The sequence below is a fragment of the Heptranchias perlo genome, chromosome 33, assembly GCF_035084215.1.
Source record: "Heptranchias perlo isolate sHepPer1 chromosome 33, sHepPer1.hap1, whole genome shotgun sequence".
In the NCBI taxonomy this organism is placed as follows: Eukaryota; Metazoa; Chordata; class Chondrichthyes; order Hexanchiformes; family Hexanchidae; genus Heptranchias; species Heptranchias perlo.
Window position 1 is genome coordinate 15,367,963 of NC_090357.1, and position 25,927 is coordinate 15,393,889.

Consider the following 25,927-nt stretch of genomic DNA (forward strand, 5'->3'; position numbering starts at 1 on the left):
ACTGTTGACATAGCAGAAGAGCAAGAACTTTTGTCTTTTCTTCTCCCCAATCAACAGACATTCAGGTCAAGTGTAGCACCCCAACTGCTGTTCTGATTGAGAACAGTTAATTGAGCAGACAGGGTATGAAATTAGGCCCTTCTGCTCTGGGTGGCTTAATATTATCTGTGCTGCTTTTACTAATAAGCTTTGAGGGAATCTAGACTTCTAGTTTTCTTTTTGCCAATGTTCTCCACATCCCCTTCTGAAGGTGTTTACTCCTGCTGTGATATGACTTCACAGATGATGAACGCTCTTTAATATCTTGCCCAGGATCTATTATTCATGCATGCACTTAGACAGTGAGTGTGTGCAGGCTATTTCACCATTTTTGGGGGAGGGGAAGGTGAGTGTCAGAGTCCAATCTAGTGCTCATCCACTTTATAGAAAGAGTTTACTAGATAGCAATCAGGAACAGATTTTTCCCCCACACTTCAGTCTTTGTTCATCAAGGCTAGTAGCAGAATTCTAGCTGAGATCAGGCAACATCACATTCAGGAATCTATGTGGCTCAGAACAGATTAGACTTACCAACTGAGGCTTCAGGGAAGATTGCCACAAAATGTCACAAATAGAATGCACATGATTATTGCTGACCAAAGACATTGTAAGAAAGAAATGTTAACTAGAATGTTATAATTACCGCTGGACAATGAATTTCTTCCAAAATATCATGGGCCTGAATTTGCTGGAAACATGCGCCACAGTAATGCCGCGTTAACGGCATATGCCATTATTAATACGTAATGGTTCCAGGAAAAAAGTTATGCCGTTGGGTGCGTTGCACCATACGCTGTTGGGACATTTGCACTGCCATTAGCCTCGCCCTTGTTGATAAAAGTTTGTTCTCATCACTCAGCCCATCATTGCAGTCAATGGCGATTGCCAATTTGCTGGATTTACGCTATAACTAGCGCCGGAGCCACTTAGATTGAAAAACAGTGGCATGAATGACCTGATATTGATATGATTTATAGCCCTAACATGACTCTTAGCCTTGGAGGTCAACATCAAGGATCATTAAAGCTGTGAAGCCTCACCCCAGTATTCTGGAAATTGTTGTGAGTTTTTTTTTCCATTTCTCTGTTTTAGCAGTCCTTGCTTGCAAGTTTTGCCATCCAGAGTCCTGTTGAGTGTCTGAAAGCAATTAATTTCAGGACCCCCAACTCTTTCTATGTGTTAGGAAGGTGGAAACATTGTAATGGTCTATCCACTGGGTAGTCCCTTGTTCTTGATTATCATGGACGACCTGGAGGAGCAGACACATTGCTTGAGGCCCCTAATATCAGCCAAGGAGCCGAGAAACTTCATTCAACAGGTGACAGATGCCATCTTCCACAGGGCATACAACTTCATTAAATACGACATGTCCCCTGCACAGCAGGGACAGGTCTATCAATTCCCAAAGGATTGCTGGCTTCCCCAGGGTGCAGGGGGCTATTGATAGGTTCCTCAAGTAGAGCCTAGTCACTTTCAATAGGAAGGGTTAAAACTCGCTAAATGTGCTAATTGTCTGTGATGCTCAAATGAGGATCCTGCCTGTTAACTCAGAGAATCAGGGAAGCGCTCACGCCACCGTTGTTCTTCGCCACTCCAACATCCATGTCTTCTGTTAATGTTTGCAAACCAGTGGGGGTGTTAATATTTTAATTTATAACTGAATTTATAAACAACATATGAAATGAGCTGTTTCGGCAGGATTATACAACACATAAAATCCTGTTGTAGTAATAAGGAAGTATCTTTATCAGTTACTTATGGGAATATATTTTCACAGCACATCACTCCCACTTGTAAGGAAGATACTTTTCCAGTGGTTCTATTTAATGAAACTGAGCTTTCTTTTCTAGTGGTAAAATCAATGGGACTCAAAATTTGCTAGCTAAACATGTACACTCTTTCATTCTGCATGTTATTGCAGATGGGTGCTTTTACTAGCTTGTACTGTTTTAGTTTTGAAGTGCCACACCTGCAATTTCAGTCATGATATGGTTACAAAGATTTACAGTACACCTTCATTTGAAAGCAAATTCTGAGACTGAAATGCATCTGGCTTAGGAGAGCAATATAGAAATAAGCCTTGCTGCTACGTTGGTGGTAATGCTCTCAGTAGCTAGCTTCCTGCAGACGGGGTGTTTTCATGCAAGTTTTGTAAGGCCAGGTCAGTCCATTTCATATCTTGTTCATTGATAGATTCAGTTGTTCCTCCATTATCCTGCTCAGGTTCTGGAAGTTCACTCTGCAAAAGGCAAATAAAGACTGGAGTTAAGGACTACCATCTTCCCAACAGAACGTGCAGAATAATGGGCTCCTCAATTTATTTGATCTCTTGAGGGAAGCTAACAAGTAACATTTTTTCACAAACTACATCATTAGAGTGGAGGTAAAGATCAACACCTCAGATTTTTAGTGTAAGTGTGCACAAAGAGTAAAATCAATTTAATTACAACAGAAAACATTAACCATGAACTCCATGTCATGAAGTTCCTGAAAGCTCTAAACACCCCTTAGATGCTTATTCAGTATGTAAGAGCTTAGTGACACACACGCTCAAATTTCAATGAACTTTTAATGAAGCTAGTGACACATTTAAAAGAACTGCACAGACATACAGCAGCATACAAAATAAAGAGTTCTACCAAGTAACTATTGAGAATTTATACACCAGTTTTTCTTCCTACTTCTTGGAGATATATCAGCTGTAGTTGTTTGCTTTTCCTACTGCAGTCTAAGATCTGGGATTCATCTTTAAATCTACAGAAGGTAAAATGCCAATGATCTTGAGTTCATTGACTCCCTTTCAAAAAATTAAGCCCTGCTCAATGCTTTGCTTAAGTTATGAACACCATGAATTACAGTATCAAATAGCTCAACATTACTGTACAGCTTTTCTCAATTAGAAATTCCACAAATATTTTAAGGTGCTATATAAAGTGCGAGGTGATGCACTTTGGAGGGACTAACAAGGCAAGGGAATACACAATGAATGGGAGGACCCTAGGCAAGACAGAGGGTCAGAGGGATCTTGGTGTGCAAGTTCACAGATCCCTGAAGGCGGCGGAACAGGTAGATAAGGTGGTAAAGAAGGCATATGGGATACTTGCCTTTATTAGCCGAGGCATAGAATATAAGAGCAAGGTTATGATGGAGCTGTATAAAACACTGGTTAGGCCACAGCTGGAGTACTGTGTGCAGTTCTGGTCGCCACACTACAGGAAGGATGTGATCGCTTTGGAGAGGGTGCAGAGGAGATTCACCAGGATGTTACCAGGGCTGGAGCGCTTCAGCTATGAAGAGAGACTGGGAAGATTGGGTTTGTTTTCCTTGGAGCAGAGGAGGCTGAGGGGGGACATGATTGAGGTGTACAAAATTATGAGGGGCACAGATAGGATGGATACTAAGGAGCTTTTTCCCTTCGTTGAGGGTTCTATAACAAGGGGGCATAGATTCAAGGTAAAAGGCGGGAGGTTTAGAGGGGATTTGAGAAAGAACTTTTTCACCCAGAGGGTGGTTGGAGTCTGGAACTCACTGCCTGAAAGGGTTGTGGAGGCAGGAACCCTCACAACATTCAAGAAGCATTTGGATGAGCACTTGAAATGCCATAGCATACAAGGCTACGGACCAAATGCTGGAATATGGGATTAGATTAGACAGGGCTTGATGGCCGGCGCGGACACGATGGGCCGAAGGGCCTCTATCCGTGCTGTATAACTCGATGACTCTATAAATGCAAGTATTTATTTATATATGAACACTGTACATACTAGTGGTATTTCCACATCTTCATACGGCAGCTTGTCCTCACGCCATGCATCGTCAATAAGATCCAGAATTCTGCCATCTCTTTGTACTTCACTATCCATTTATCCTGTCCGTTGGTACTGCGAACTTCACAAACAATCCTGAAAACACAGAAGTTAGTAAAAATTATTTTGCTTCTGCAGCCTTCTCGGACAGTGTGTTCACATTCTCACTTTTACCTGGCTTAACTTGAATTCCAAGATTATATCCCCTTGTTCTGAATTCCCCTGAGGAGGGAAGAAACATTCCCTATTTATCATCTTCATTTTGAACACCACATTCAGATCATCCCTTAACCTCATCTCCACAGGATATAACCCAATTAACAAGTCTCATCTTGGTTCAGTTGTTTCAACTCAGGTATCATGCTGGTCAATTGTGAGTGGGCTTTTTCCAAGACCAGGATGACCTTTCTGAACATAGTATTCCAGACTCAGTCTGAGCACTTTATATATTTACTGTCGTGCTTCCTCTTGTGATGAGGCTCAGTTTCCATTAGCCTTTTTGAATCTGTAGGCCAGCATTTAACCGAACCCTTTATTCTCCTCCCTTCGCAGGGCTTTCCCCCACTCCCCCGTCCGTCATATTGTACCATCTGCCGTTTTTTATACTTGAAGTGTACAACCTCACACGTCGTTACGTTAAACTGCATCAGACTAAATAACCAACCGGCTGGAAAGAACTGGTCACTCTTTAAATCAAAGTGAGCGACTTGCACTCTCAGTGAGCCACACTTGGCGCCTTAAAGTGTCGTTAATTGCTGGGAGCAACGAGCGTCGCACAGAGAGACAGAAGGGACGTTTAAACCAAGTGAGCCGGCTCCAGAGCACCCGCAGCCCGTCAGTGAGGCCGACTCTCGGGCACCCGCAGCCCGTCAGTGAGGCCGACTCTCGGCCCTGGAAACCCGCTCCCCGCTCCTCCCCCCCCGGGGCCTGCCGCTCACCTCAAAACAAAAAACAGGGAACGGACCCGGATAAACGGTCCGGCCGCTCCGCCGACCCCGGATAAACGGTCCGACCGCAAACTCATCCGCAGCAAATACTTGGTGGGTCTCGGAGCAGGATTTATTTATTTGTTTGTTTATTTGATTTCTTTCAGCTACTCCATGTTTGTTTCTATTTCTCACCTATCGACCTCATTTCCTTACCCTCTGCTTAGTGTTATTTTAGTCGAACTTTTTTTTTACTCCGATAATAAGTACAAATTTAGGCAGCCTTTAATGTAGGCTGACCTTTCCCTTTAAACGGTTGCCTGGTGACGCGTTTGAGTGACAACGGCGGGATCGTGGGGTCGGCGGCAGGCGGGCAGAGTGAGTTACTGGAGTTGTTTGATTCCTGGGGCAGTTTGGAGGATGCTGAGCAAACGACTTTTAATCCGTATCCCTCCAGTCGAAACTATTGCAATTTGCTTTCATTAAGAGCCAAAAGAAAAAATTATTTTGCTGCCTATCTTTCAGGAGACAAGAGGCGATATAAGTGCAGATATTTATTTTTGACTTTACATCTCCAAGGGCAGTATTTGTCTTTTCAAAACTAGATGGTCAAATTATACTAGGAATTAGCTTGAATGAAACTTCCAGCAACAGTTTAGTATTGCATAGAAGCCAGAGAGTACTCGGGCCTTTCCGGCCTACACGGGACCCAGTGTTAAACAGGAACATCCCATGAACCGAGTCCCTCAAAGTGACAGACTGTGTCGACTCTGCCTGAACATATTATGATTTTCTAAATGCCCTGTTACCACTTCCTTAGTAATGGATTCCAGCATTTTCCCGACGACTTAATTACGAATTGTTCTATTCCGAGAGAGGCAGGTTAAATCCGAGGATAAAATTAGCAATACAGCACATAACTTTCATTGGTACATAAAATTGTTGTCTAGTCCAGCATTACAAATTATTTCATGGTCCTTTTAAAATGCTTTTTATGTAATCATACACCCTTGCTGTAATGGCTGAGGAAAAACAGTTGATCAGAGTGAACTCAAGATGAGCAGCTATTGCAGAAACCTTTATGCCAGAAAAAGCCTTTCCTGTCACAAGTATGAATTTTGATAGAATAGCAGCTGCCCAAGCAGGATAACCGCAGATGGTACAGTCATTGCAGATAACTACTGTCTCTTCCTCGCAGTGGAAAACATATTAACATTGTCTGAAGAATGAAATTGGTCCTGATAGGGCTCTGCCTTCAAGTCATTAATGTAAACAGAGACTGGCCATCCTTTGAAGCTAGCACCTCTATTGCACACAGATCATTTGTTTGCCTCTCCTTCTAAACATACACAAAGAAAACAGACGTTTCTTCTAGAAAGCAGTTAACAGAGACTAGTTTAAAATTGATATGTAATGTTTCTGGAAAGCATGGTGTGTATTTCATCAGGTCACTTCCACACACAGACCAAATAAGCCCCTTCCAGACAACAACAACAACTTGCATTTATATAGCGCCTTTAACATAGTAAAACGTCCCAAGGTGCTTCACAGGAGCGATTATCAAAAAAAAGTGACATCCAGCCACTTGAGATATTAGGACAGATGATCGGTCAAAGAGGTAGGTTTTAAGGAGCGTCTTAAAGGAGGAGAGAGAAGTTGAGGGGTAGAAAGGTTTAGGGAGGGAATTCCAGAGCTTAGGGCCTAGGCAGCTGAAGGCATAGCCACCAATAGTGGAGCGATTAAAATCAGGGATGTGCAAGAGGCCAGAATTGGAGGAGCGCTAAGATCGCAGAGGGTTGTAGGGCTGGAGGAGGTTACAGAGATAGGGAAGGGCGAGGCCATGGAGGGATTTGAAAACAAGGATGAGAACTTTAAAATGGAGGTGTTCCCGAACTGAGAGCCAATGTAGGTCAGCGAGCTTAGGAGTGATGGGTGAATGGGACTTGGTGTGAGTTAGGATACGGGCAGCGGAGTTTTGGATGAGCTCAAGTTTATGGAGGGTGGAAAATGGGAGGTTGGCCAGGAGAACGTTGGAATAGTCAAGTCTAGAGGTGACAAAGGCATGGATGAGAGTTTCAGCAGCAGATGAGCAGAGACAGGCAATGTTACGGAGGTGGAAGTAGGGTCTTGATGGAGTGGATATGTGGTTAGAAGCTCATCTCGGTCAAATAGGATGCCGTGGTTGCGAACGGTCTGGTTCAGCCTCAGACAGTGGCCAGGGAGAGGGATGGAATTGGTGGCTAGGGAACGAAGTTTGTGGCGAGGACCAAAGATAAGGCTTTGGCCTTCCCAATACTTAGTTGGAGAAAATTTTTGCTCATCCAGTACTAGATGTCGGACAAACAGTGTGACAAATGAGAGACAGTGCAGGGGTCAAGGGAGGTGGTGGTGAGGTAAAACTGGGTGTTGTCAGCGTACATGTGGAAATTTATGTGTTTTAGGATGATATCGCCGAGGGGCAGCATGTTGAGAAATAGGAGGGAACCAAGGATAGACCCTTGGGGGACTCCAAAAGTAATGGAGCGGGAGCGGGAAGAGAAGGTGTTGCAGGTGACTCTCTGGCTGCAACTGGATAGATAAGAATGGAACCAGGCAAGCGCAGTTCCACCCAGCTGGACAATGGAGGAGGGATGTTGGAGGAGGATGGTATGGTCAATTGTGTCAAAGGCTACAGACAGGTCAAGAAGGATGAGGAGGGATAGTTTACCATGGCCACAGTCACATAGGATGTAATTTGTGACTTTGATAAGGGCTGTTTCAGTACAGTAGCAAGGGCGGAAACTTGATTGGAGAGATTCAAACATTGAGTTGTGGGAAAGATGGGCATGGATTTGGGAGGCGACAACACGTTCAAAGATTTGGAGAGGAAAGGGAGTTTGGAGATGGGATGGTAGTTTGCAAGGAAAGAGGGGTCAAGGGTGGGTTTTTTGAGGGTGGGGGTGATGACTACAGATTTGAAGGGGAGAGGGACAGTACCTGAGGAGAAATAACTGTTTACAATATCAGCTAACATGGGGGCCAGGAAGGGAAGTTGGGTGGTCAGCAGTTTGGTAGGAATAGGGTCGAGGGAGCAGGAGGTGGGACTCATGGTCAAGATGAGCTTGGAGATGGCATATGGGGAGATAGGAGAGAAACTCGAGAAAGATGTATGTTCAGGGCTAGGGCGGGGGAACCATGGGGGAAGTTTGGCTTAGTGGGCTAGGGGAAAGAAGGGAAGCGGCAGAGGCAGCTGAACGGACAGTCTCAATCTTAGTGACAAAGTAGTCCATGAGTTGCTCGCTCGCTCTTGTTGGAGGTGAGGGTGGAGGAGGCAGGGGAGAGAGGTTTAAGAAGATGGTTTGTAGTGGAGAAGAGAAGCCATTAACAAATAGCTTAAATTTGTCATTAATATGTATTGCTTCCAAACAGCATTGTGTGTATTCTCTCAAAACACACAAAGGTGGAGTAAACCCCTTCCTAATATCAATTAACAGAACTAGTTTAAATTTTAGGCCTAATTAAAATTTGAATGGAAAAATATAACATAGAAATTTTATGATTTGAAACAAGATGGATCTCAATTTTATTGCAGTGTCAATAGTTCAAATATCAGAGAAGAATGCAAGGGGTTCAAACTTCCATACTACAGTGATCCCACGGGTGATTTTTGTTCTGTGTGCTTGCCACAGCTGGAATCTTGTGATTGGCAATGATGTTGGCTTATCTAAGGTACCTGTCATGTTTTTGGGGGATTATACAGAGCCTTTAGACCCTTTTCTCACCCTCTGTTCAGCAGTGGAGTGTCCTTGGGATTTTTTGTGAATGACTGGACCTGAAATCGCTGTCTTATACTTGTTGGGAATGCAGAACGGAAAAAGTAAAAGCAATGTGTTCACATAAGTAACATTATGAAGCTCATGCAGAATCAGATATCCAGATCCGAGCTTTTACTTTGAGATGGCAAGCTTTCTGCGGAGCTAGTGTGGTCAGCTGTGAAGAAGCATTGGTACAGGCATAATCATTCGTGCAAGAACTCAACAGTTTTTCTGGTGACAAACTGCAACTCCTCTGCCATGAGGAACCAATCTTGGTGGGAGCAGCAGGTATCAAGGTATACAGGGAATTAACACTCAACAGCCATTTAATAGTACTTTGACATTGAGATGAATGAGGCATTCCCTTTCGTAGAGATGAGGTTTCCTAATTCTAAGAATGTAGAAAGTATTTTGTTTTTCTCTCTTAATATTTCTGTCTTGAAAAACATGAACAAAGATGAACTATTGAGTCATTAGAAAAAATTGGTAGATTCTTCTAAGGTGACTCCTTTGACATTAATCTTCTTGATTTTTTTTCCCCCAAGAGCTGAGAATATTGCCAAACTTCGATCAAAATCTTTTGCAATTGAGACATTCACATTTACAAGTGGATTCAAGGGTATTTTTTCTCATACTTCCATTGCTAGATGATTGTGCTTGTGATTCCAGTGAATGCTATATCAGCAGATAGAAATTAGCATCTCTGGCTCATTGTTTCATATTTTCTTTCAAGAATACTTTTGTGCTTTGGCTAAGATTTTGGTTGAATATGTTTTAGCTAAATCGCTGGGCTGCAATGATCTCGTGAAGAAATTTCCAGCAATAGAGTTACAGAAACGTTGGCACAATAAGCCACTCCGCTTCTCATGTCGGTGCTCTTGCTACATTCCCCGGCTCTTTCCCTATACTCTTGATTTTAAAATCAACTTTGCCCCAGATGTGACTTGAACCCATGATCTCCAGCTCCAGAAACTGATACCTTATCCACAGGGCCTTGGTGAGACCACACCTGAGGTATTGTGTGCAGTTTTGGTCTCCTTACCTAAGAACGGATATACTTGCTATAGAGGGAGTGCAGCCAAGGTTCACCAGACTGATTCCTAGGATGGCAGGACTGTCGTATGAGGAGAGATTGGGTCGACTTGGCCTGTATTCACTCGAGTTTAAAAGAATGAGAGGGGATCTCATTGAAACATATAAAATTCTGACAGGGCTGGACAGACTGAATGCAGGGAGGATGTTTCTCCTGGCTGGGGGGTCCAGAACGAGGGGTCACAGTCTCAGGATATGGGATAGGACATTTAGGACTGAGATGAGGAGAAATTTCTTCACTTAGAAGGTGGTGAACCTGTGGAATTCTCTACCACAGAAGACTGTGGCGGCCAACTCACTGAATATATTTAAGAAGGAGATAGATAGATTTCTAGGCACAAAAGACATCAAGGGATATGGGGAGAGAGCAGGAATATGGTATTGAGATAGAGGATCAGCCATGATCATATTGAATGGCGGAGCAGGCTCGAAGGGCCAAATGGCCTACTCCTGCTCCTATTTTCTATGTTTCTATGTTTAGGCAGTTAAGGGCAAGCAAATTTTCATTTTGATTGTACTCCATTATGAACTAAATTAATAGCAGTTAAAGTTAAAGGAATCCAGACAATCAATGGAATACATGTACTGTAAGTGTTATTTTTTATGTTGCTATGATCTTGTTTATATTGTCAGTTTGCTCTGATAACCTTTTTAGCAAAGTCTTTTGTGTTATATGAATTTTCCTGTAGTTTTCAACAAAGCTGGGCAAATGTTTCCTGAATTAAAATAAATCCTTGAGAGACCAGTCAGGCATCCAGTGGGTCTCAGTGGATTCTGTTAATAGGGTGCATCGCTCTTAGAGAAAAAATGTTCGGCAAACCTTTTCTGTATTGGGGAAAAAGTGACATCTTTATTACAGTAGCACCACAGACAAATGATAGTGATATGTTTTAACATGATTTGTAAACAAAAAGGTTTGACAACACCTTCGTAATGTCCTCATTAATTAATTCATAATAAACATTGAATAAATCAGAATGCTGAATTCAATAATACTTTATTATAATCTTCCAATAACCTTTTTGCCTGTAATATTTTAATTATTTTGCGTAATTGCTGATTCTTGGGCAGAGTTTATCTTGTCACGGAGCCTCGGTCCCATTTCACCAGCCGAACTGTAACTACCTTATTTCCCAATTCAGTGTTTCATCACTGGCAAAAGTACTTCTTTTTTTCATTACAGGTTACAATAAGGTTGGAAAAATTGAAGATGCCTCCAAAAAGCAAAAAACGTGATAGATCTGGAACATCAAGTAATTTCTTTTCCTGTACTTTACCAGTTTATGTGGATAGTTTTTAATAATAATTGAGTGTAGTGGATTGTCACTGCAGGGTATTGTTTCGTGATTTTCTATCAAGATCTGTGATATTGGTAAAAGCTTTTACACAGAATCAATCTTAAAATGCCCCTCTTTACTAACTTATAAGGAGTGTTTACATTTATCGAGTATGTGCTTTATTTTTTCCCTCTTCCGTTCCCCTCCTTAAGCCATTGATCCCTTGCTGGAGTATTGCTCCAGGGTTTCTGAGCACTCTCTGCTACCTCACCCAAGTGTCCATTATTCATGAATGACTTGATAGTGTATGGCAGCAGGATATTTGCAGATGGGGAAGGGGAAGGCTTTGCAGCTGAGACCAGTCCTGTCTGACATTCACACAGAGACCTGGACAGCGACTGGGGGCAGGAACTTCTCCCTAACGCGTGTGTGCTGAGGCCAAAATATAGCATTCCTACCACCATCCGAAATAACCTGGACCTTTCCTGTCAGCTAATACTGGCTAAATTCACTGAGCATTCGTGGAAACTGAACATGGATTTGCAGAGTGGTTAGACGTGGTAGAATATGAGCTTCCCAGGACATCAATTGTCTCAACAAACCTTAGAAAATATTGTACTAAGCTGCTATTTTTTTCAAACGAAAGAAAAGCTGTGCTTTTTAGATCGTACAGAAACACTCCCTGAGGGAAATCGGAAGCTGGGAGGTCTATCTTAACCCTGTGCTTCCTCTGTTTTCTCTGATCCCATGAGTAATACCAAAAATACAAACTGAGTGGAAACTATACTAGTGCCTCTTTACTAGCTCTGCATAACTGTGAATCTTTGACATCAATGCAGTGAAGAGAGGCCAGGTCCTGAAGCCTTGCAGGAGAGAGATCTCTCTCAAATGGGGGAGTCAAACATTGGAGAATTTCAGTCTAGTCATGCTGAATGTTCGATCGTGGTCTCCTGTCTCTGGTAGTAGATACCTTTATTAGTTAATCAGGGCATCCACTAATAGATCTTTAACACAAAATGGAAAAAAAAAGTTTGTACAGTGTTCTTTTAAATCAGGTTGTCCTTTCTCAGGTGATGTCCCCTATATCCTGACATCTCTCTAACATATGTTCAACATTGGTTTAAAACCTATTTCTATTCAAGTTCATGTTGCAGCCATTTGTCATTAAGTCGTTTGGAGATCACCGGTTACTGTCTTGTTTTTTGGCTGCTATTTGTAAATTGTGCCCATTTAGCTGTTCATTGGTTCCCAGTTGGGACCTTAATTTAGTTCTTCAAAGGTTAAAGCCTCCGCTGTTCTTGCATGGAAAGCTGCTCGGCTTTTAAGTTCGAGTTTGCAGCGTTTGGGAACTGCTGGCCCTTGTAGATCAGCTATGTTTGACCTGCCTTTTTGATGGGTTATTCCTGTAGTTTTTATCTAACATCACTTCCCCATTTCATTGTGTCAAGAAATTGTTGCCTCATTGTTGTTTCTGATGCCGCACAAGTCAGAACTGGAACGGTGTTTTCACTGTGTAGATGGTTGCAGAACTCTTAAATTGTTACGACTCTCAATTTAGTTGTCTCAAAAGTTAATCATTTCCGATGGTGCAAGATCCCATAGCAAACTGGTGACAAAGTAGTGGACAGCCAAATGGATGGTTTGGTGCATTCTACACTGCTACAAAAGCTCAGTGGGCAGGTTGTGTTATTTCATTTATTATTTGAGAGATGTCATGGAAGCATTCAGTCAGGTATATAGCAGCTGTCACATGGAACAGTACTCACATATTACTGTTTTGCTTTAACTGCAGCATATGACAATACTATTAGCAGATTGGTCCTTAGAGCTGGAGTTATGGATCTTCTGCAGGAACCTAACCCTCCAAATTTGTATTACCTTGTGTGCTCCAACAGTGTGTGGAGGATGCAAAATGAAGAAGAAAGTTAGATCATCACGGTCTTCTGTGATTTGAATTAAATGTATGTAAATAATCCCACCCGTCCATTTCCACAAGCCCTCCAGGGGCATAGTTTTGATGGATTAATGTTAAATGGCGAGTTGGTTTTAGTTTAGCTTCAGATCCTGGGGCTTCATACAATGTGAGAGTAGGAGATCATGTGCAGCACCATCTATCTGCAACATCATGATAACGTTTTCATTTGCATAAGTGCTACATAGTTCCTTCAGAACTTTTTAAGCTAGGCAGTGTATAGAAGATGCATGTTATTTTAAGAATGAAGGCAATCCTACCAGGTCAAATAACTACAGTGCTGTTCTGGATGAGATTTCGTTACCTTTTTCTGCTGTTTGCCCTCTGTTGTCAACAGAAACAGCTGAACCAGCTGCCAAATCTGTTAAAAAAGAACTGGATGATTCAACAGAACAGCCGACTGTGGAGAGTTCAACCACTGGCAGGAGAAGTGCAGCAAAGTCGTCCAGAGAGGATAAAGGCAACAAAGAGGCGTACAGCTTTTGGCTGATGAAATCAGAACCAGACAGCCGAATTGAAAATGGGGTTGATATGAAGGTAATGTGCTGTTTACACAAGAGGTGATTTATAATAATATACAGAAAGAATTGTGAAGTGTGTTGAATTAAGTTTCTTAACCTATAATGCCACAAAATTGGTTGTGCCGTAAGTCTCTTCGACAGTATAAAGGCTGATGTAAATTTAAATTGTTAACCCTTCATAGAACAGTACGAACAATAGCATTCAACCTAAATGTTTAATGGTGGGACAGTTAAATTACTTAATTGAGAAAACTGAGGATGACTTAATTCAGCAAGCCAAAATGTCCAAGAAAGATTACTCCTGTACAACTTGAAAACAAGGGTAAAAGTGAACCTCGTTCCTTATCATATAATTTCCCCTGCCCTGTTGTGCATGTGTTTTTTTTGTGGGGGTGGGGAGTTGGAGGTGGAGTGGAGGGTGAAGGTTAGAATAAAAAGGAACATTTCTTACTCTTGTGAATTTTAGGTATTCCCCAAATAGCCGCCTCCAATTTTGATTTTGAGGATAAAGAAGATAAATGGTTTCACATTACGTCTAAATTCTTTGTTTGATTCTGTTCCCAGTTTGGAGTGGAGGATTTGAAGGCACAGCAAAATCAGACTGCATGCTGGGATGGTGTCAGGAACTACCAGGTATAAGAGACACGATTTATCCCAATGGCAGATTGGGATCCTAACCATACTCGGCCAAAATTTCACTGAATTAAATCTTTATTCATATGAAAATGTTTTGAAACACTTAGAGCAAGATAGTACCAGTCTAGAGTTTTGGGCTAACATGAATAAGATAAAAGACAAGATTCAGAAGGTTAAAAATTTCAAGGTTAAACTGGATATTTGCTCAGCTGCTGGTTTTGTTTTTGTTTTGAATCCAGAATTGACAAATATAAATCAAAAGCTCAGTATTGAAGTGCCAATATTGGTAGCTGCCTACAGTTTGACTTGTTAGATAAATACTCCAAGTGAGATTTTTTTTCCTAGCAAGTATACTGAACCTAGTTCACACAAAAGGGAATTTAACCTCTCCGGAGCAGATTTACATAACTTTCTTCTACATATTTGCTGGGATGGAGAAAGATTTTTTACTTTTATGCTCTTCTCCCTCCCATGACATTTTCCTTTTAAAGGCTTCGGAAAAGTCAGGCAGTTGAATTTGTTTTCATCAGAATTCAACAAGGTAATTTAGAGATGATCGAGGTAATTTATACATTTTTTAATTACATTTTTCTCATCATTTGCCAATTGCATGTTACTCAGACATCACACACCTGGGCCATGAATTTCCTGCATGGGCGCAACCCGGAGGTTAGACTCGAAAATGCCTTTTCCCCCGATCTCAAGTTACCCCGGAATTCCCTGCCATTCTAATTAGAATATGTTCAAACGTGAAATGGATGTAAATTCGTGTAATTGTCCAGTGTGGTTTGAATGTAATTGGAACAGAACCAATGGGGCTTCAAGGTGTTAGGGTAGGGCATTATAAAAGTGGGAGAGAAAAGAAATCCCCTCTGAGTGATGCTGGGGAGTGCAAGGTAAGCAGCAAACACCTCTCTGTCTTCAAGATTTTTAAACAATTCATTTAAATAGCTCTGTACAGAGTTTCAGTTGTCTCAAAACTTTCCCTTCTCACAGATGAATGACTCGCAGGATTAATGCAGCAAGAGGAGGGAATTTAATTTCCCAGATGAGGACCTGCAGACCCTTCTTGAAGAAATTGAAGCAAGTAGTGATCAGCTCATCATTTGCCCCACATCCCAGCCCTCGTGTGCAGTGAGGAAGAAGACGTGGACAGAGGTGGTAGAGGCACTGAGAACCATGTCCTTTGTGCCCAGGACAGTGGAGCAGTGCAGAAATAAATTTTAATGACCTTACCAGAGCAGGGATGGTAAGATACTCGCCACACACTCCCTTTTTTTTCCTCGCCCACTGTGGACACCACGCTTAAGTCTCCAGTGGAACTATCTGATCAGTGACCTTGCATTGAAACCCCCAAAAGATGCAGGTAAGTAGTTCCTTTGTAACACAATAGACTTTGAGGATGTAGAGGATGTCTCCACTTCTGCAGAAAGACCAACACATGGCAGATGAAATTTTACGCTGAGAATCGTGAAATGATACATTTTGGTAGGAAGAACGAGGAGAGGCAGTAGAAATTAAGGGGTACAACTCTAAAGGGGGTGCAAAAACAGAGAGACCTGGGGGTATATGTACACAAGTCATTGAAGGTGCAGGACAGGTTGAGAAAGCGGTTAAGAAAGCATACGGGATCCTGGGCTTTATAAATAGAGGCGTAGAGTACAAAACGAGGATGTTATGTTGAATCTTTATAAAACACTGGATTCGGCCACAATTGGAGTATTGTGTCCAATTCTGGGCACCGCACTTTAGGAAGGATGTGATGGCCTTAGGATGCAGAAAAGATTTACTAGAATGGTTCCAGTAATGAGGGACCTCAGTTATGTGGATAGAGTGGAAAAGCTGGGAATGTTCTCCTTAGAGCAGAAAAGGTTGAGAGGAGATTTGATAGAGGTGTTCAAAATCATGAAGGGTCTATAAAAAGTAAATAAAGAAAAACTGTTCCCATTGGCGGAAGAGTTATGAACCAGAGGACACAGGTTTAAGGTGATTGGCAAAAGAACCAAAGGCGACATGAGGAAAAACTTTTTTATGCAGCGAGTGGTTAGGATCTGGAATGCACTGCCTGAGAGGGTGGTGGAAGCAGAGTCAATTGTGGCTTTCAAAAAGGAATTAGATAGGTACCTGAAGGAGAAAAATTCGCAGGGCTACGGGGAAAGAGCAGGGGAATGGGACTAGCTGGATTGCTCTTGCAGAGAGCCGGTGCAGGCTCGATGGGCCTAATGGCCTCCTTCTGTGCCGTAACCATTCTATGATTTTGATTCGAGAAGGCAGCAAAGGTCTGGTGATTTATTGGAAGGCAATTTAACGGCTGCAGGCCTGATGAGGTGCCTACTGGTGGAGCATCGGAGGGGCATGAGGACTCTGGGCTCTACCAGCAGGAACATTGAGTTTCTAGCGGGTTTGGGTTCCGAGTCTGCTGCAAAGCTCAGCACCCACGTTGCACAGGCAATGCAATAGCTGCTAGAACCAATGAAGCAGCCAGTTGCTTCATCATTGAAACGTGCAGCAGGTCCTCATGCAAGGGGTGGTGAGGGAGGAGTCGTGGTTTCCACCTTAATGGAAGCTCAGCTCTTGCTCTTGAGGCATTTGGTGAGAGAATGGAGGGTACACTGAATCGCTGCTTCCAGACTATCACTGAGACCTTGCGGGATCTGATGGCAGCCATCGTTCCATCCGTAAGGGCGCCGAGTGCGGTTGCACGTCAGATCTTCATTGGATGGGTGCCTGATGTGGTGCAAGTGCCTGCTGCTGCCACCTCTGGCCAGCACCAACCAGGTCTCTGGCCTTCCTACAGCAGGCACAGTGCTACCTGTTCACGGCAGGCTGCACGAGGCAGCTTAGGCTCTCCCTCCTGGGACGCAGGCAGCAGCAGCCCTAGTCCAGGAGCACGCGGTTGCCAGCCTGGACCAACCATATGCACAGGTCTCATCAGACCGTCACCTTCATACCACGTCCCAGGTCTCTGGTCCTGAGTTTACTGGGGATGGTACAGGGGAGGGCCCGTTTAGGCGCCAAGGCCAAGTGAGGTGCCTCGAGGGAGTAGGGGGAATTTAATTCCTTTCTCTACTACCTCCTTTGTTGGGAAGTGGGGAAGCTGCCTGGCTGCAACATTGTGACCATTACAGTTACGTTGCTTTTGCTGCTAATCAAAAACTCATTGTTTCAAAAAGTTAAATATTTATTTAAATTTTTCAAAAGTTGTAACAGTTTCCAATGTTTACATTAGCTTAACTCAGGTTGGCAACAGTTCGAAACTTGTTATTGTTCATTGACAGTCATATTTTTATAAACAGTTATTTTCGATTTCTAAGAGAGTTAAACATTGCAATAAAACTGTTGGAAGTTAAAATATATTTCTTGGGGTTTACTTAACAATTTTTTGAAAGTTCAAAGTATAGTTTAACTTTTTAAAAAAGAATTATATTTATTTTTAGCAATTTGCACTTATAGTTATGAAAAGAATTCTTGTAATGAAACAAACAGTTAAGTTAAATAAAGCTGTGTCCACTTTTTCTTCGGTTTGCGACCTCTGCGATGGTGCTCATTGGGCGAAAGCCTGCACCATGAGCCGTACTCTGAATCCCAGCCCTCTCGAACTCTTGCTGACACTTTGGCTCTCGCTCTTGTAGTGCATGATCTTCTCCTTCAATTGGCTCCTTTGATGTGTCAAGTTCCAGACCCGGTGCCATTGTATAGTTGTAAACAATTTTACAACACCAAGTTATAGTCCAGCAATTTTATTTTAAATTCACAAGCTTTCGGAGGCTACCTCCTTCCTCAGGTGAACGATGTGGAACGCTTGTGAATTTAAAATAAAATTGCTGGACTATAACTTGGTGTTGTAAAATTTTTTACAATTGTATAGTTGTGCAGAGCACAGCACCTGACGACAAGTCTCGCTACTCTCTCTGGGCAGCATCGGAGGACACCCGCTGACCTGTCCAAGCATCTAAAGTGGCTCTTCAGCGCCCCGATGGTCCTCTCAACCACCTGCCTGGTGGAAAAATGCACCTCGTTGAACCTCACCTCTGCTTTGGTCTGGGGGACACGAAAAGGTGCCATCAGCCACGGCAGAAAGGGGTAAGCCTTGTCACTTGATATCCATCTTGCCGCTGGGCACCCATCCCCGAAAATGCGTGTGATTACTGAGTTACGAACAATGAAAGCATCGTGCCGGGTACCCTCGTTGACGTGCAAGTTATGCAGCCGTGCGATGCAATACACCTGGACGTCGAGGGAGCAGTTGCCCTTTCTGTTCACAAGTGTTTCGTTGACAGCACTCTGTTCTCTGGGGAAACCAGCAATCTGGTAAAAACTTAATGCCCTCTGCCTTTGCTCCTCTGCAGATATTCCAAATTTAATGAACTCCCCAGCCCTACGGAACAGGCTGTCAGTCACCTGCCGGATGCAGGCCCTCACTGCCCTTTGACTAATCCTGCTCAGGTCCCCTGTGGATGCCTGGAAAGACCCAGACCCTTAGAAGTTGAGGGCTGTGGTCATCTTTATCTTTACTGTTAAGACTCTGCAGCATGTGGACTGGGGCTTTAAGTCCACACCGAGGAAGTCGGCCATTAGCTTCCTTTTGTAAAGCGAAGCCATTGCACAAGCTGCTCTTCAGATATCTCCTGGAATTTCAGTTGAGGCCTATGCACTCTCCGGGCTTCCCATCTCTGGTTTTCTTCCTCTTATTCCTTCTCCTACATTATAATAGCAAACAGGAGTAGAACCAGAAAATGGTTGTCTGCACAACAGGATGAGAATGGCTTCAGTGCTTCTTGAAGTAGCTGATTTGCGCCTGCTTCAGGTGACTGTGGGCGCCTGCAAATCGGGTCGTAATTTGAAGAGAGCTCCTGAGCAAGCGCAATTGCAGGAAACTCGCATATAAGGCTCTGTAACTTTTGGTCAGAGCCATTATTATGAGTGGAGATGCATTTGGGCGGAGGGATCGATAGACTATCATAAATGAGGAAATTCGGGCAGATTATAATTACGTGCGTAAATCACTTGTGCCCAATTCCTGCGATCTTTTAGGCCGTGTATTTGCTTTGCACCCTGATTGTGCTGGTCTCTGGGTGCAAATACACAGGAAATTCCAGGCCATTCAGTGTTTCCTGTGGAGAATTTGATCATAATAGGGACAGAATTCCTTGTAGTTCTGTACTTACTGTTTGATATAAAATTCAGAAGGTGGTTTAACTATTTTGTGCAGTATTATTTATATTATAATACTTGAATTATTTGTTGGACTATAATACTTAAAAAAAAATGCCCTTGGTGTTATTTGCTTGTAAAGTATAACAGACTATGTCTAGTGTTCCTCAAAGAATTGAACAGATGGTGGTGTAATAGGGTTGACTGTTTCTTGTGTACTGCACGTGTGAACATTTCAATTGTGGATCCAGGGCTAAAAGAAAAGTTATTGCATCTCAGTGCAAGGCATAAGGTGAGATCGTTGTTTGTTTTGTATATTCTGCATTAATAGGCTCGAAATTTCATGAGAGATATGAAGGTTGGACAGCTGGCCTTTTTCTACCACAGCAATTGTAAAGAGCCTGGAATCGCTGCAGTTGTCAAGGTCTGCATTTTTAACTGTCTATTAACCTTTTAGTACAAGTTTTGAATCTGTTTTCCGGTATGTTTGAATAATTATTAGATTGTGATTTGTTTTTTGCACCAATTTTTGTAAAAGTGGAATTTAATATTGTTGCAAACCATAGTGTTTGTTTCCCTTTTAATTTTGTGCTCATCAAAGTGAGGGATTTCAGCACTGGGGAATAAAATATTATTCCATTTTTGGCAGTCAGTGCCCGCATCAAAACTTTCAAGTGCGGTATGGCACTGACTAGGTGCAGAGTAAAACCCTGAGAAGAGTGGTCTTTACTGCTCCACTGTATTTCTGTTTTCCATTCCAGCCATGTTTATGGCCTCTGGTATATTGCAAATGTATGGGTACTACTGTGCCGTGGGCCTTTGGCTACTAGAAATTGGGTTGATACTACTTAGACTCTTCACCTTGTATGCTTAGATGGCAGACAGGAGACCTCTGAAAATTCAGTTAGATTCAAACACATATCCTGTATGCTAACCCCATAGGAATGTATTTACTTGAAAAATGTCTTTTAATAGTCAGTATTAACTTAAAATTGCAGGAAATCTGCTACAGTGTAGCTCACAAAATGTATTTGATCAGCAAGGCGGTGGTATGAATGTATGGTATAGAGTCAGATGAATCTAAAACAAACTGAAAATGCTAAAACTTGTTACAATTACCATCTTTCTCTACACCCAGTTTTTGGTGTGATTTGACTACCTTCAATCGTGAGGCTACAGACTGACCATGTATCTGCCACTCATGCTCACCCAACAGAAGCTGTTGTTATACTATGTAGGGTGGGCATTATAATGTTCCCCACCCCACCCCGGCCTGTGTTGCATTGCTTTATCATCACGAGGTTAGGGCTTGAAAAGTGTATCCAGCAGTGTAGGTGCATCCCAGAGATCCAGAGCTAAGCACCTGGTTGGGAAGCCAATCCTGTCACAGCTTGGTTCCCTCATCACTCCCCTAGTGAGGAGTTGGCTTAGTAGCTCTCCCTCTCGCTTGGTTCAGCAGGTTAAGGTAATAATTAGCTGAGCCATATAGACCAAAATATTTCTAAGCTCAATTCCTAATCTGTGCAAAGTTACCTGATCTCAACCAGGGTAGAGGTAATGATGTTAGAATTGGTTGCAATATCCTGGATTAGGGAGGGGAGAATCAGCCAGGGTTCCTGCTTTTGTTTGCTATGTAGCAACACCTGCGGGAACTGTATTGCATAGATGTGGGGTGAGAGAAGAGGGTTGGGGTCAGCCTGGTAATGGTCTAATTTCCTGTTGGCATTCTCTCTCTGGACTTGTGTGGCTACTGAGACAAGTTACTGGAAGGTGACCACACTATGTTGAATGGAACCCCAATTTGGAGACTGAGTCTTTTTTAAAAGAAAAATGACAGGAGAGTAAAAATTGGCTTATTCTGATCTACTGTATCCTCCTAATTACGTTAAGAAAAACAGATCTAATTCATTATTTTCCTGTCTGGGCTCAGACAGGTGCAGAGATGGATTCCACGATAGACGAGATTGAAGTGTTGAGCAGCTGCAATGCTTGCCCAAGTGAGCGTGGGGATGTGACTCAGTGTGCAATGACGGGATATAAAATAAACAGAATGCAGGAGACAATTTTCATCCAAGTGATTGAGTGCAGTAATGAATTTGTGTCAGTGGTGCTTTTAATTTGTGGTGAAATGTCTGAAACCACTGCTTTGATCAATAAACAGTCACTAGCATTTAAAAATACTTAGTGTTTCCTTTCTTTCTGATTGTCTTTGTATTTTTCACTTTTTTTTTTAAAAGATCGTAAAGGAATCTTATATTGATCACACACAGTTTAACAAGAAGGATCCTCATTATGACCCCAGAAGCTCAAAGCAAAATCCTAAATGGTTCATGGTAACTGACAATATTCTCTTGGCTTTTACTACAACAGTTTAAAAAAAATTAGGCTTTCAAAAATATTACTGAGGATGATTTGTTTATAAGACCAGCTAGAGGAATGCCAATGATTAAATGATTTATCACTCGGATGTGCTCCTAAACTGGCATTTTCACTGCCTCGCAGGTCTATTTATATAAAATTATAGTACTCTAACAACAAATTGCAGCCAGTGTAGAAATTCATGGGGCATATTGCGAGATATTACAATGCATTAATTTGCCCTACTAATGATTAAACTCTATTGGGGGATAAATTCAAATATGGGGCAGGATTTCCTGTTTACTATTCTTTCTAGTCACATTTATGATTTCACTACAAATATCAAAACAGGGAGTCTTACACCATAGTGGCCAATCATCAGCTGTGACACTTCATGTATCAAAAAGGAAAGCTCATCCCACCCATACTGACGTCTTTCCAAATAGAGGGAAATACTTATTCTGAAGTTTTTGCTGTTCATATAGATTGTTAATTCCATCTGATTATTGTGGTTATAGCAGACTCAAACATGTGCTCGGTGCTTCTGTTCTGTGTAGTATAGATCAAGTGCTTGCAAATAATATCTTGTTGCTATATCATCCTAGCAAGATTGTGGAGTGGTAAAGATCATCTGCTTAACCAGTGCCACTGGGCAATGTCACGCAGCTTATCCACAGTAGCGTAATGATTAGTTGTCTGCTGTTTTAGGTAATGCCCAAGAAACCGGTTAATCTGATATTCTTTGCCAGCCCACAACCATGTCGCCCATCAGTAACGAATCATCAAAAATATCTTCAGTTTGTGATAAATAAATAGTTAACTGTTCGACTTAAAATATAGCCTATATTCCAGAACCAATTCAAATATAACATGAATGTTACTGTTTTTGGGAGATGCTTTCAAAATACCACTCCAGTAATAACCTGCTCATCTGATTTCTTGTGCATTTATTTCCAGAAGAACAAACTTGGCATGTTAATTGCTGTCCCCTCCTACCATGCATCTTTTCCTATATAAGCAAGTGGGCAGTTGACCTATGTCCAGGCCTCTGCCAATGCTGCTCTTGACCAGCTCAATTCTTCATCTTTTACATGGGATGTAGAATTATTACGTAGACAATTAAATAACAAGGCAAGTACAGTAGAACAATCTCAGTTCTGACTTGCGATGTGTCACTTAGCATGAGGATATAAATAAGAGAGACAAATGGGAGCAGCTTTTTAAGTCAAGAGGAAGAACTGCCATTTAAATACAGGATCACAGATTAAAGTCACCAGTGGAGACTAGAAGCAGGAGGGAGAGTTTCCATTTAAATCTCTGAGCTGGAGCATTGGAACAACAGATGATGGGAATGAACCTTACTCCTCCAGCACTGTTTAAATTCACTTTCTCTTCCTAGGTGGATGTGCAGTTTGTGAGGAAGATGAAGCGTTTCATCTCTCTGGCTGAAATGAAGAAATATCACCAAGAACATAAAACAAAGGAAGGTCCACTGAAAAACATGGCACTTTTTACCAGGGCCAGGCTTTCTATACAGCCATTAACCAAAGGTGAGGTTGGTGAATTATTTAGATGCTGTAGTAACCCCATCCTCACTTTCAGTTGGAAGCACTGTCAGATTGTTATAAGGGCATGATAAATACCAGTGCTGTAGAATCAATTGAAAGTTATTACCAAGTTTAGACATTTCTCATGAAAAATGGAAGGATTGTATTTTTGCCATTATTAATGAAATCATAGGAATGAGTTAATGTGCTATTTCTAAGATTGCTTTTTCAATAACTATTGTTAATTATAGAAAAATTAGCTCATTAAATGCAGATTTGCACCCCTTATTCTCCTGATCTCAGGAGGCACCATGGTCACCTCTTGTCAACTGATTCAACAACAACAGCAGTGCTGTGCCCTCTATTCAGTTACAAGATAAAGCAGTAAGATAAAAGAGAACAAAGTGATAGGAATGGCTGTCAGCGTACAAAATTCACTGCTGTTTTTCTTGTTTTAAAATGTCAACTGGCAATGTAACGGTGAATGTTGGTAATCTGAAATAAACAAAATTCTGGAAAAATTAAAAGTCAACTGAAAGAGAAACAGGTTAATGTGTTGAATGTGACCATTCCTCAGAATGAATCCGATCAAGGGGCCTACCTAAAACATTAATCCCTCAGATGCTGATGAACACTACAAATTTCCAGAATTTAAAAAATTTCAAATATATTTTCAGTTCAAATACCATGGAAGCAATATTAATTCAAACTTTGTATTTGATGGAATTGTACTCTTTCAATAGTTGGCTAAGGCCCAGTAAACTACCACTGTTTTAGAAATCAGGTGGTAAAGAAGTTTGCTTTTTTGATAATTAAGATTAAGTTTCACATTTTTCTATTGAGTTTTGAAAGTTTTTCTGTTAAAGACGTCTTCCCAGTGGGTGGTCAACCATAACAGAGGAGATACTTCATTATATGGAGCAGTACTATTTCCTTCTCAGCTGCACGAGGTACACCTGCAGCAAGGTGTCATCTTATTTCCTTCACCACTCATGCCTTGTATCCTTGATGGAGGCTGATGAAGCTAGTTATACTTTTGATAATGGATTCCTTTTAAATATCAATATCCTTAAGCACCATTTTACTATGAATGTTCATTCTTTGACTTTTAATGCTGAGGCTTTCTGATAAAGCAATAGCTTACAAAGATTGATGAAATTATTCCATTTTAAATGCTGTATGATTTGTTTGACAGAAGAGTTTGACTTTGTCCTGAGCCTTGAAGACCAAAAATCAGTTTAAATGGAAGAGATTGCAGTTGAGAGAGTCGTTAATGATCTTCAGTTCTCCAGCTATCAACTTCGCTTAGGGCAAACTGAACGTGTACTTTTGATGATAAATCTGTCCACCTGAAGTAATACTTTTTTTTGGGGGCGGGGAGAATGCAAAATGAGTGGGGTGCTTAATTGCAAGTAGAGATTGTTATTCTAGGTTCATGCAGTCGACGTGTTTTCCTCACTGCCACTCTAAACAGGGACAGATGCATACTGTCTTAGTGAGCCATACTCACTGAACTTTATTTTTCAAAGGAGTAAAAACTTCAGGTTTTTTTTGTTTTCTGTATTTCAGCAGAAGCCATGGAGAGATGTCAAGTCTGTAAAATAAATTGCTTGTTTTGACATTACCTGCAGTGCCTCATTACAGGATTATTACGTCTTCAGTTCTACTTATAGATTCATGTCATTGTGAATTCAATCAGCCACTTGCAGATGAAGTGCAGTATGAGGGAAGCATTAGCTACCTAACCATTCTAATGTACTGTTTAATTTTTACTGTGCTAATTGCCAGAAAATTCTTCAACTTCATAACTTTTTAACGTGGAAGTTTGTCCGTTGAACAGTATCTGATCATTTTAATTGTTTTCATTTTTAAAGATGCATTCAAATTGTTTCTACCATTGTTTAAATTCCTGTCAACATATAATAGATTTTAAGAAAAACTATGGGTGGCATAGTATTTTGGTGCATTTAATGTTGCAAGATTCTGTGGTAAGTTCTGTTCTCAGATAGAAAAGAGAGAGTACATCTGGAGATGCGACATGTATCACTTAACTGGACCTTGTGACGGGTACACAGTGACACAGGGAGGAGCCTACGAATGAGTTGTATACCTGCCCTGGATGGTTGGATTGGAATATGGCCGGCAGGGGGGTGGGGTTGTTTAAGATGATAATTTAGAAAACATCCAAAATAGTGCAAAGGAAATTAATAAATGGCTTGACATACGGTAGAGGGAATCCATTTGTTTACAACAAGATCTATGACTTTAAAGTTTAGTATCTTTCATATCATGTACAAAATAATCATGTAGAAAAGTAGCAGTTGGCATAATTCTTTACAACGATATTCCTGACAGCTTAAGTATTAACTCTCTGTTTCAAGTGCATTGCTACATTGATGTGGCGTAAGGTGGTGTTTACATAGTTTTATTTTGATTTTATATAAAAGTTGATTCTCTACATTTTACAGTAACTTACCATGTCAGTTAATGAAACTATACTTCTGAAACCAGCTCGAAGTTTTAATATAGAGCACAAATAATGCCGGTATCTGAATATGTCTCCCTGCACCAAACAACATCCCCAGCCAACGTGCAGGTTTGAAACCAGAATGCTAGGTGGTGTAGGAGAGCAACCTGCCTACTCTGTCAGGTTTGTTCTCGGCTTGAGGAAACTGTTGATTTCTACTTGGTGCTCCCCCTCAGCGATACTGTGTAGAGAAAGGGAGACACAAACTCAAGTCCTACCATTCTGTTGCAGAGTGTCTTACGGCCCCTATAAGTTACACCACTATAGCAATCAAGTTT

At 41.6% G+C, this 25,927-nt stretch overlaps 2 protein-coding genes across 14 annotated transcripts; one reads left to right on the forward strand and one right to left on the reverse strand.

Moving 5' to 3' along the window:
* Positions 1-1,669: 1,669 nt before the first annotated feature.
* Positions 1,670-5,010, reverse strand: anapc13 (anaphase promoting complex subunit 13). Of its 6 annotated transcripts, none has more exons than XM_067971020.1 (3): positions 4,967-5,010; positions 3,804-3,941; positions 1,670-2,278 (listed from the first exon to the last, which is right to left on the reverse strand). In XM_067971020.1, the coding sequence occupies exons 2-3, from the start codon at positions 3,900-3,902 to the stop codon at positions 2,153-2,155; spliced, it is 225 nt and encodes a 74-aa protein (XP_067827121.1). In that variant the 5' UTR covers positions 3,903-3,941; positions 4,967-5,010; the 3' UTR covers positions 1,670-2,152. The 6 variants fall into 6 exon arrangements, with proteins under 6 accessions (XP_067827121.1, XP_067827122.1, XP_067827119.1 ...); XM_067971021.1 differs by lacking the exon at positions 4,967-5,010 and adding an exon at positions 4,810-4,960; XM_067971018.1 differs by lacking the exon at positions 4,967-5,010 and adding an exon at positions 4,784-4,959.
* On the forward strand, positions 4,459-25,892 carry thyn1 (thymocyte nuclear protein 1). 8 transcript variants are annotated; one of them, XM_067971008.1, is made up of 10 exons: positions 4,464-4,688; positions 4,723-4,885; positions 9,111-9,184; positions 10,841-10,910; positions 13,244-13,443; positions 13,992-14,060; positions 19,549-19,641; positions 21,455-21,550; positions 22,975-23,125; positions 24,318-25,892. In XM_067971008.1, the coding sequence occupies exons 4-10, from the start codon at positions 10,868-10,870 to the stop codon at positions 24,362-24,364; spliced, it is 699 nt and encodes a 232-aa protein (XP_067827109.1). In that variant the 5' UTR covers positions 4,464-4,688; positions 4,723-4,885; positions 9,111-9,184; positions 10,841-10,867; the 3' UTR covers positions 24,365-25,892. The 8 variants fall into 8 exon arrangements, with proteins under 8 accessions (XP_067827114.1, XP_067827115.1, XP_067827109.1 ...); XM_067971013.1 differs by having other exon boundaries at positions 4,459-4,885; positions 24,321-25,892; XM_067971015.1 differs by lacking the exon at positions 9,111-9,184 and having other exon boundaries at positions 4,509-4,688.
* The last annotated feature ends 35 nt before the right edge of the window (positions 25,893-25,927 follow it).